Genomic DNA, 12405 nt, shown 5'->3' on the forward strand with positions numbered 1-12405 from the left:
CTGGCCCCGGCCCGCTCATATTTATTTATTTAATTTGAGCATGAGCAGAGCATCACATGGGACAAATTGTTTTTTTTTTTTTTTGGGTCAGAGAGATAAACTGTTTAATAATTTGAAGTATGGACACCCGGAAAAGTTATCGCGATCACCATAAGATCCAAGAGTAGCTAGTAGAAGGCTAAATTTGACTTTCAAGGGCCATCATTGAAGAAGACTATTTGAGTTATCTTTGGGATAAGTTTGCACTGGCACCTTGGCACATGTTCACGTATGTGCAAATTGAGTTCATTTTTTATTTTTTATTTTATTTTTAAAATTAAAAAATATAATGGGTAGTTGTGTTTCATAAAAATAGGATCTATTATCTGATTTTACTTTTAATTTTTTTAATATGAAAAAGTGTAAATTTAACATATTATCCTAATTTAATTAATAATTTCAATTTTTAATGTTTGCTTTAACCAAGGGTATTTTCTGGTATTTTGAATATTTCACAACTCTCTATCTTTTGCTTTATATATATAGATGACTAAGCGCCCAAAACAAATGCAATATTGTTAAGGACTGCGTTAGGAAATGTCTTATACAAGTTTATCAAGATTGTTTTGCTATATCTACGTTTTGCTCAAAAGTATCCCCAATAAACAAATAAAAACGTCTCATTTCCTTATAAATAATAGTATTTTAGGATTCATTTCAACTGGTTCATCTCTCTAATAAACTCTCTAATGGGTACTCTTCTGAGGCTATTTTCACCACCACCACCAGCAACCCAGAGCAGCCAATTTTTTCATTCATTCAATCCTCCATTTTCATTTCCAAGAACCTGTGGCACATCTTCGAGAAATACTCCTTCCAAAGCCCAGAGCAGCGAATGTGGAAATTTTCTTGATTTAAAACCGGAGGCAAAACCTGAATTCTTAGATTTCGACATCCCCCGGTTTGACACATCTACTAGGTCTTCCTTAGACGTGATCATCATCGGCACTGGCCCTGCCGGGCTTCGCCTTGCAGAGCAAGTGTCACAGCATGACATTAAGGTATGTTGTGTTGATCCTTCACCGCAATCTTTGTGGCCAAATACCTATAGTGTTTGGGTTGATGAGTTTGAGAGCCTGCAGCTTGAGAGTTGCTTAGAAAAAACATGGCCTAGGTCTTGCTTTTATATTGATGAAGACAACGTCAAGTATATAGACCGCCCTTTCGGTCGAATTAGCAGGAAGAAATTCAAGACTTTGCTAATGGAGAGGTGCCTCTCTAATGGTGTCAAGTTTCATAAGGCCAAGGTTTTGAAAATTGAGCACCAAGAGTTTGAATCTTCGATATTCTGTGACGATGGCAATGAGCTCAAGGCAAGCCTAATTGTTGATGCTAGTGGGTTTGCAAGCACTTTCATGGAGTATGACAAACCAAGGAACCATGGGTATCAGACTGGCCATGGCATTTTGGCTGAAGTGGATTTTCACCCTTTTGACTTGGATAAGGTTGTTCAGTTGGATTGGAGAGACTCCCATCTCAGAAATGAGCCTTCAATGCTCTCTAGAAATTCAAGATTTCCAACTTTTCTCTTTGCCATGCCATTTGATTCAAGCCTAATATATTTGATGGAAACTTCATTGGTTGGTAGACCAGTGCTGTCTTATGAGGAGGTGAAGAAGAGAATGGTTGCAAGGCTAAGGCATTTGGGAATTAGAGTGAAGAGGGTTTTGGAGGCTGAGAAGTGTTTGATCCCAATGGGAGGTCCTCTTCCTCGGATGTCTCAAGAGGTGATGGCTATGGGAGGAACTTCCGGGCTTGTCAATCCTTCAGCCGGGTACATGGTGGCGTCGGCCATGACTCTAGCCCCGGTGCTAGCCGAGGCCATTGTGCAGTGCCTTGGCTCGACCCCAATGATCCGAGGGCAGCCACTTTATGACAGAGCGTGGAAGGGGCTGTGGCCAATTGAGAGGAGATGTGTTAGGGAGTTTTACTCTTTTGGGATGGAGACTTTGTTGACGCTAGATCTGAATGAGACTCGAAGATTCTTTGATGCTTTCTTTGACTTGGATCCGTATTACTTGCACGGCTATCTTTCATCAAGGTTGTCCCCAACAGAGCTTGCCTTTTTCAGTTTATCTATGTTTGGCAATGCCTCTGTTTCATCTAGAGTTGAACTTCTTACAAAGTCTGCTGTACCCTTTGTTAAAATGATAGGTAATCTAGCACTTGAAGCAAAACAATATTATATCTAACATTTCAATGCATAAAATAAATGTAAGATATGTTCTGGTGACTTTTGGTTAGTCATCACAATTCAAGGTCTTTTTCAAGGTATAAAATATATAAATTTTTAGGGTAAAGTGTTGGTTTGTCTTCCCTATTTTATTATTTTTTTCAGACAATTTAGCGCTCGAATTCAATTTAATAATCAATTTAGCCCTTACCATCAAATTTTTCAAATTTCATCCACTTTTCTGCCCAAAAGTCACATGCCTTCCACTTGATTATTGTTTTAAGTTTTTTTTATTAAGTTTATTAAAACCTAAAATATTTAGAAATAATAATAATTTTAAAGAAATCCCAACCCAACTCACCCCATCTTCCTCTCCCATCCACCACCCCTACTTGGCCACCCCCACCTAGGAGTCATCATTAGACCCGCGAGCCCGTGGGCCTATGGGGCCCTCCGGACTATCGAGAAAAACCCAGCTTGGCCTTGCTCATTATTGAGTGGACCGGGCTTGACTTAGGTGTCTAAAGCCCGGCTCGTTTGAGCCAAGAAAGCGAGCATAGCCCGCCATAAAAGCCTAGCCCACGAGCTCACATACATATAAATATATATATGTATATATATATATATATATCTTTATTGAGGATCCTCAAATAATTTTATTTGAGGGACGCCCATTAGAGTACTCTACAATTTTTTTTTCAATGATCCAAACCATCCAGTTTTTAGATATTCATTTATAGATCAACCTTACAAAAAATTAGACAAATCAGAAACCAGTTCGACATCCAATTGTGTTTTACAAGATCAATGAACACGGTGCTTCAAGAAAGTACTAAAATTTCAATAACTCAATTGAGTGGTCAAATGATATCGGATTCAAGTGATTTTTTGTAGAGATGATCTCTGAATGAGTATTTACAAAATAGACGGTTTGGATTAGTGAAATGCAATCCGGAGTGGGGCCTACAAGGGGTGTCCCTCAAATAAGCTTATTTGAGGGATCCTTCAATGGAAGCTCTCTGTATATATACATATATATATATATATATAAACCAAGTTAAATGAAAGATGGAGAAAATCATTATCTATTATCATTATAAGAACTAAAATAAAATGAAGTATGGGATAAAATATGAGTTTATTAATATGGCAGTTGTATAACTATATCTTTATATTTATGGGGAAAAAAAAGAACTATGAAGTTATGAACAAAGAAAAAAATGGAGACATAAACATATAGGCAAATGTAAATAAAGAATTATGAAGAAAAAAAAATGGAAACATAAAAACACACCAAAACATAGAAAAATAAATAAAGAATTTACAAAAAAAAAATCCATATAAAATAAATACAAGATAAAGTAGGCCCATTTAAGTCCGCCCGTTAGGCTTAACCTGGCCCAACCTGATGGGTTTTTTTAAGCCTGGCTCATGGGATGGGCTTGTATTAGAAATATGCCCTTAACACCAACTAATTATGTAATAGTTAGAGTTAAAGACATATTATGTTATCAATGGGCAAGAAAGGTTGTTTTATACATTAAATCATCCTATATTATCTTTCAATATGTAGAACAACCATAGTCCAAGGAATACACAAGTGTATATGAGAGCTATGTAATGAGATTGCATACATAGAGATTTCTCATCATCCCTAAATCCTGAATATGTTCCTGCTCATAGGAATATTGATTGGGCGTCAATACTCCGCAAAGACCAGTACACATAATATCGTCTCTATATGTAGAGAATGACAAGGTCTCAAGTCATTAAGTGTGAAGACACATCGATATATATGTGTAAGTGCTTGTAGAAGAACAAGTACATTGAACGTGATCCAACACATGAGTTACAGCATGGAAGTTTTTATCACATGTCAAACTAGAACTCATAAATTGCAATGGTGCAAACTAATCCTTAGACCTGAGGCATCATAGATGTTTTGTGGCTATGTTGTTAATATTTGAGGGCACTATACGGTCATACTGAATTAGGCATAGCTTAAAGGTGCTCATCAAGATTCTCAATAGAGTCGAGGAAGTAAATGAATGTACAATAAGGAATCTGTACTCAGTAAAGGAGAGAGAATACTCCAAGATATGATTGGTCAAATCTTTGCGCAAAGTAGTGGAAAAGACTTGAAGGAATTATTCACATTAGGATATTAACTATCGGATTTCATGATCTAATAATGTGAATAAGGAGTATTGACATAAGAGAAGGATTCTATTGCATGGTCATTCCAATTTGAATAGGTTAATTCACAACGTCTAATTTAGCTCGGATAACCTTGCTGCTAGGCGACAACCATGGTTTGTGGATGTCCTAAAAGGTTTCAATTAACCTTTATTAATAGGAAGAATTAAATTATGGAATTTAATTCGTATATCATCTTTGAGGAGTTGAGTCAACCCACTACCTTATTAAAAGGAACCTACAATTAGATGTACAAATGAGAAGAAATGAAATGAGGAGACATAAGTCAATGGTTGATAATCAAATGTCAAAGTCAACATGTTGACCGGAGCAATTGACTAAAGTCAAATAATTCGACCGAGTCAATTATGTAAGACTATAATTATAATTTAATAGTTAAATTATAATTAAAAAGATTAATTATGGAATTAATATTGACATATAGAAATATTGGATTGGATTTTTAAATATGATTTAAAAGGAAATTGACAAAATAGCCCAAAAGGCTATTGGGCCCAAGAGATAAGTGGCATAAGATGCCATGACCCATGGACCAAATGGAGCCCTAAATACCCACCCAATTGCCTTTTTTGTGTTATCATGTATAAGCTAAGTGTTGGAGAAAACCTAGCTAGGGTTGGTTTCATACTTTGGTTGATGAACAGTCATCTTTGTATCTCATCTTTCATAAACCAAAAATTGGTCCAATCAAGAAGTAGACTAGCATTCATATTTCTTGATTGCCTTCTCTTCATCTCTAGGAGCATTTGGTGTGGTGAGGTAGAGGACTCCAATCTTGGAGCCTTTAGGTGAAGGAGTCAAAATTAAGAAAAACAAAAGGTCTTTCCAACAAAGGTGTTCATTCTTGATAAATCAAGAAAAGGTCATCAAGAGTAAATGATCTATTCCCTTTTTCCTTTTTTCTATTTGTGTTCAAAGAGACTAGACTAAGATACTTAGTTTAAAATGAAATTTTTTTTAGCTCAACTAGTATAAACAAAATGAATCCGCCATTTAGAATATTTTGTTGTATAGATTGTGGCTAAAGTTCTTTTCCTAAGTATTATATGGATGTTTCCTTCAGCTTGGGCTTTGAATTTTCTAAAAAAACTCGGCAAGGCTTGGCCCATTATTTTCTCTCTCCTTTTTGAATCCAGCCCGGCCAGGCCCAAACCCATTAAATTTGAATCGGGCTAGCCCCGCCTGGCCCATTGACGAGGCCTACCCCCACCCTTCACCCTCCACACATAAGAAACCTGCAACTAATTTTTCCATAAAGAGAAAATCACGAAGCCATCAAGTAGCTTTTACACAGGGCACTTCAACAAGACCATCAAGTTTTCCTTCTTGTAATGATGAACAATTTTAGTAAATGGATTGAAGGTGAATATAGGATGATGGTGCCAGCTCCCTGGCGATGGGAGGCGGCGGCAGTTGATGTCTAGCAATAGGAAACAGTGGCAATGGCTCATGGGAGATAGGCCATGGCTAGTGGTTATCGGCAATAAGCGGGCAGCGGTCGGCGTGGCAAGCCGGAAGGGGTTGTTGAAGGTGAACATGTGTAGGGATGGCAATGGGTCGAATCGAGGGTGGGTATGTCATTCCCATCCCCATCCCCACCTTCATATCCGCAATATTCATATAAGTGATTCCTCATCCCCACCTTCGTTAGGGAATGAGTTCCCCGACCCGCCCCATTACAGAAGAAAAAATCAATATATAACCACTTTGTTGAAAGAAAAAAAAAAGGTATTAAGGTAAGATAATGACTATATATAATATATACTTATAAGACAATATAAGAATGTTTATATATGAACTAGAAGTTAACTAAATAAATAAGTAGTGTGGCTTGAGATTTGTATAAATTATATAAATATATAATATAATAATAGAAAATATAAAACTTAGTTGGTACAATCACTTTAATAGCATATATTCTGAATGGGGAGAGTTCGGGTTGGGGATTAAAATACCATCCCTGCCCCTCCCCAAACACCATACCCAAAAAATTTCCCGTACCCAACCTATTAGGGTCGAATCCCTGCCATTATCTGCAGGAAAAATTGTCATCCCTAAACATATGTTCAGGCATAGTCAGGAACATAGTTGTTGTTAGTACGAAATTCGTATTGGCATTTCCTAGACTTTAGTATAGGGTGAAAATTAGTTTGTGAGGAATTGTTATTGAACGCTTTGTCACTACTCTTTCAACCCCACACTTCCGAGGCATGCCCTGACCATATGAGAATCTTGACATCAGGTAAATCATGACATAATCACGCATTCATTATAGGATTCCTAGTTGGAGTTATTTTCACTCAAGTATTTTTATGTTAATCTTATTTCTAATAAGATTAGATTTTATCTCTTGAGATTACTTTCCTAGTTCAACTCTATTTTAATTGAAGTTAAATTATTATCTTTTCCTATTGTGACTCTGCACGTTGCTTACCTCTTAGTTAATTTGGTTTAAAGAGAGGCGTCATTACTTTGAGTCCAAGGTGAATCAAATCTCTTATTGATGACAGGTTGTGGTGCAATAGGAAGTTTAATATTCGTGGCCTATTGGGTTTCTCTCCCATCCCATGAGAGAGAACAAGTCTTGTATAAAAGATCATGTGCCATTCTTTTATTTGTAGAGCTTTTGAGATATTTGTTTTGAGCATATAGAATTCTAAGAAAAGCTGCTGTGCGTATATTTGAGATAAATCATCAAGTGTTCAATGTTTACTTGGTGATTTATCAAACACTTTAATCATTCATATTGCATTCATATGCATGTCGGTGACTCATACGGTTGAGGGCACCAAGACCGTGGTGGCGGTTTTCCTCCGGTGAGCTTGAAGCAATCGTGGCCAGTATGTGCGTTCAACATAAGGAGTGTCGAAGATCATCCCGTGACAGAAGTTGAGTTACGAAGAAGTCGGTAAACATTATCTAGAATGTGTCTAGGATAAGTGTGTGAGTACTTCTTGTAATCATCGTTCTATAGTGGATTTGTGTTGGACTGAGGAGTCCCGTGGATTTTCCCCAGAGGTGGGGTTTTACCACGTAAAATAATTCTCTGCGTGTTCTTTTATTTTATGCCCAGCACGTTACAGGATTGATAAGCCATATCAATCCTGCTACCGAAGTTTATTTTTATTTATTTGATTAGAATCTTAAATTGGCCTATTCACCCTCCTCTAGGCATTTTGAGTCATCCTGCAGGTATTTTCAATTGGCATCAGAGCAGGTTGCTGGACATACTCAGCAAGATCTAACATACCTTAGGATGGATCGTGCCTCGGGCTCAATTGCACATCCACCATATTTCGATGGCAACAACTATGGCGCTTGGAAGGCCAAAATGAAGTCGTTTCTTTGGTCCTTAGATGAACGTGTATGGAGCACAGTGGTTCATGGATTTCCTAAACCCACAAAGACGATCGGAAAAGGAGATGAAGAAACCACAGTCCTCAAAACTAGAGAGGAGTGGACCACTGCAGAAGTCACACACAGCACTAATAATCAAAAGGGGTTAAATGCTTTATTTACTGCTGTCTCTTCCGATCAATTTGAATATATATGTGCTTGTGATACTTCTAAGGAAGCTTGGGATATTTTGCAGGTTACTCATGAAGGAACAGATCACTGTCAAGGAGCCAAGCTTCAAATGCACACTTTACAGTTTGAGACACTTATGATGGATGAGAATGAAACTTTTTCTGAATTTTATGCTAAACTTTGTGTAATTGTGAATGCTTGTTCAGGTTTAGGTGAAAAAATTCCAGAAGATAGAGTTGTGAAAAAGATTTTGAGATCCTTGCCTCAACGGTTTCAACCAAAGATCACGGCTATTGAAGAAATCCGTGACTTGAACACCTTGAAAGTTCAAGAACTCATAGGGTCCATACAAACCTATGAGATGAAACATCTACCTCTTAAAAAGAGCAAAAATGTTGCGTTCAAGGTTGTGAATGAAGAAGATGATGGGCATTCAAATGAAGATTGCAGTGATGAGGAATTAACGATTCTCACAAGACGATTCATGAACTTTCTCAAGAATCAAGATCCAAGGAGTCGAGATTCGAAAGGTATAAATATTGAGTTTATCATGAACAAATATGATGATTTGTTGGCTGCATCTCAGAAGCTCAATAAACAAAATAGTGAGCTCGTCAAAGAAGTTGCTGTGCTGAAGCTGGAAAATTGCAGGATTGCAAACGAGTTTCAATCCCCTGATGCAGATTCCGAAAAGGTAAGTGCAGGTATGAACGAAAAATTGATGTTTTTGCAGAAAAAATTGACTGATCAGAATAAATTAATTGCTTCTCTAACTTCTGACAACAAAGCCCTTGAACTTGAACTTAAAAATTCAAAAGAAAGGATTGTTTCTTTAACCATTGGTGCAGAAAAAATTGACAAGATGATTAGCATGGGACGAAGAGATGGTGACAAACGAGGCTTGGGATTTGAACCAAGTAATAAGTCTTCCGATGTGTCTAAAACAAAGTTTGTCAAATCCACTTCACCTATTGAACCTTCTGCCTCTCATGAAGTCAAGAAATTTATTCCAATTTGTCACTTTTGTGGAACTCGTGGGCACATAAGACCGAGATGCAATAAGCTTCGAAACGAATTTGTTCGTTCAAATTCTCATGGCATGGGTGGAAAAGTAAGTATCCAACATAAGATTTCAAATCTTATGAAAGAGGTAAACCGCTTATCCAAACTATCTTCTTTTCATTGTTTGCCGTCAACTAAGACAAAGTTAGTTTGGAGGAAAAAGGAAAATCATAATTGTATGTCTTCCTCCACTAATGTTGTGCATGAACCCGTTGCTTTAGAAAGTTTGGATCTTAAATGTATTGCTGCAAAACCCTTGGATAATCTTCGATTTGACACTCTTAGAAAGTCTTTAGGTATATGTGTTCTAGATTAATTTGGAGTCTATTGCATGCCAAAGCCTCTTTCATGTTTTATGATATTTCAATTAATTTCTGTGTTTATAAATCTGTCCAGCTCGTGCAAGGATTGTTAAGGTGTATCAATCCTCAGAATCGTCTGAACGTATTTGTTGATCTTAGATTGGGCTCTGACATTGGACTACATTAAGAACTTACACTCTCAGCTTCACACAAAGGTTTCCATTGTCTTGGTGCATTATAAACTTCATTAAATGATCTATCCATCTATTTATTTTTATTTTGCTCGCCACACTCTTTTCCTTGAAGTCCTTTGAATATCTCTTATCATGCACTTGTCTCTCTTTGGATTGTCATAACACTACTGTGCGTAAGTTCTTGATCTGTTTATAAAAATAAATTAAAAAATTAAAAATTAAAAAAAAAAAAAAAGGTGTCAACCACTCATTGCTCAGTAACCGGGCCTCTTGTCTAACCAACGTCGAGGTTCGAGTCAACAGGTTGTGATGGTTTGCTATCCTTGCTTATCTTTGGAGCCTTCATGATTCGGATCAGTATGTCCCCAGGGGTGCTTCATCACCCAGTTGCCTCCAGTCATCTGACGTAAGCACACTGATTGACCATCCGTTACATGGATCATGTCGAAAGCTAGATAAAGTGAGCCACAAAATTCGTATTAAAAAATATATAAATTGATCTTCTTATACTTACTATGCACTTAGTGTTTGTGCAATCTTTGGTGGGATTCGTTTTGTGTGGACATATTTTTTGTGCTTAATTGAAAAAGAGTTCATTTAACACATTTGCTCCTTGATGGTAGACTCATTTGATGCCTTTTTATCTTTCACCATGACTGTGGTATGCCTCATTCTCTGTGAGTTTGTGAGTCTTGTGTGCTGTCGTGTGTTTGTCCCTGACATGCTTTGCTTCACATGCGTTCAAGACAGCAAAGGGTTTGTTGCTCCTTTCATTCTTTACCCACAAACTTGGCATGTTTATGAATGGAAAATAATTATATCTTCAAGAGAACTTTGGGTCTGCATCTACAGTATGTTTTATGTCTTGATTGTTTTGAGCTTTCTGTCTTGAGTGTATTGCTTTTGTTTTTTATTTTTCTTTTTTCTTTTTCTTTCCCTCTTATATATGCTCCCTTATGTTCATTCTTTGCCCTTTGGATTTCCTGACAAAAAGGGGGAGAGATTGTGTTATGGAATTAAGGGGGAGTTGTGTTGTAATTCTGATTTGAATTACATTTCTTCTCCCACATGCTTCACTGGTTTTGTTGTTTCATAATGTGCAGGGATTCAGGGCTTCAAGCTTAGAATAAGAATTCATTTGTTAAATCCCATGTAATTTCTTTTGAGTTGTAATAGGTGTTTTGTCTAGGAAATGCCAAAGGGGGAGATTGTTAGTACGAAATTCGTATTGGCATTTCCTAGACTTTAGTATAGGGTGAAAATTAGTTTGTGAGGAATTGTTATTGAACGCTTTGTCACTACTCTTTCAACCCCACACTTCCGAGGCATGCCCTGACCATATGAGAATCTTGACATCAGGTAAATCATGACATAATCACGCATTCATTATAGGATTCCTAGTTGGAGTTATTTTCACTCAAGTATTTTTATGTTAATCTTATTTCTAATAAGATTAGATTTTATCTCTTGAGATTACTTTCCTAGTTCAACTCTATTTTAATTGAAGTTAAATTATTATCTTTTCCTATTGTGACTCTGCACGTTGCTTACCTCTTAGTTAATTTGGTTTAAAGAGAGGCGTCATTACTTTGAGTCCAAGGTGAATCAAATCTCTTATTGATGATAGGTTGTGGTGCAATAGGAAGTTTAATATTCGTGGCCTATTGGGTTTCTCTCCCATCCCATGAGAGAGAACAAGTCTTGTATAAAAGATCATGTGCCATTCTTTTATTTGTAGAGCTTTTGAGATATTTGTTTTGAGCATATAGAATTCTAAGAAAAGCTGCTGTGCGTATATTTGAGATAAATCATCAAGTGTTCAATGTTTACTTGGTGATTTATCAAACACTTTAATCATTCATATTGCATTCATATGCATGTCGGTGACTCATACGGTTGAGGGCACCAAGACCGTGGTGGCGGTTTTCCTCCGGTGAGCTTGAAGCAATCGTGGCCAGTATTGCGTTCAACATAAGGAGTGTCGAAGATCATCCCGTGATGAAGTTGAGTTACGAAGAAGTCGGTAAACATTATCTAGAATGTGTCTAGGATAAGTGTGTGAGTACTTCTTGTAATCATCGTTCTATAGTGGATTTGTGTTGGACTGAGGAGTCCTGTGGATTTTCCCAGAGGTGGGGTTTTACCACGTAAAATAATTCTCTGCGTGTTCTTTTATTTTATGCCCAGCACGTTACAGGATTGATAAGCCATATCAATCCTGCTACCGAAGTTTATTTTTATTTATTTGATTAGAATCTTAAATTGGCCTATTCACACTCCTCTAGGCATTTTGAGTCATCCTGCAGGTATTTTCAGTTGTGTTAAGGCCAGGGATGGCCTTGGCCCACATTTACGTAACCCCTACTTTTATTTAACTCCTTTGAATGTATATATATATATATATTGGGTGTTGTAACAAATGTAAAGAAAAATTGCTATGCTTAAGCCTATGGACCCCTTACCACAAATCAATACTTGTCAAAATTGTGTTCTAATATGAATATAGTAGTAAAATCATACTACATTTATGAAAGAAAACCACTCATTTCAATTTAGTACATTTGTTGGTAATAGTTTACTCAATGGGCCAATAAAAACATATAACTAAACTTTGTGTTGAAGTTTTGGCCCCCCAAAGTATAAAATTCTAGTTCCGTCCCTGGGCATAATGTGATTGACTTAGAAGGATTGACAATGTGTGTAATTCTGAGATTTTTCAATTATATTATTGTAAATTATATTTTATTTTTTAGGCATGAAAATTAGGTTACTATTTACCACAACAATAAATTCCCCATTGAGTTTAAACCAAACCTCCCAAAAATTTAATTGCAGGGTTTTGGTAGGGTGAAATTGATATTTACTTGTTGGGTCAACCTAAAAGATTTAC

General features: G+C 36.8%; 1 protein-coding gene across 1 annotated transcript; it reads left to right on the top strand.

Moving 5' to 3' along the window:
- Positions 1 to 560: 560 nt before the first annotated feature.
- LOC103328471 (capsanthin/capsorubin synthase, chromoplastic-like) lies at positions 561 to 2339 on the top strand. Its single transcript, XM_008230865.3, has one exon. It carries the CDS (start codon positions 729 to 731, stop codon positions 2229 to 2231), a length of 1503 nt encoding a protein of 500 aa, XP_008229087.2. The 5' UTR covers positions 561 to 728; the 3' UTR covers positions 2232 to 2339.
- Positions 2340 to 12405: the final 10066 nt, after the last annotated feature.

The sequence above is a fragment of the Prunus mume genome, linkage group LG1 (assembly GCF_029339155.1).
Source record: "Prunus mume cultivar Tortuosa linkage group LG1, ASM2933915v1, whole genome shotgun sequence".
In the NCBI taxonomy this organism is placed as follows: Eukaryota; Viridiplantae; Streptophyta; class Magnoliopsida; order Rosales; family Rosaceae; genus Prunus; species Prunus mume.

Coding starts and splice junctions, on each gene's coding strand:
- LOC103328471 (XM_008230865.3), top strand. CDS start 729: ATGGGTACTCTTCTGAGGCTATTTTCACCACCACCACCAGCAACCCAG.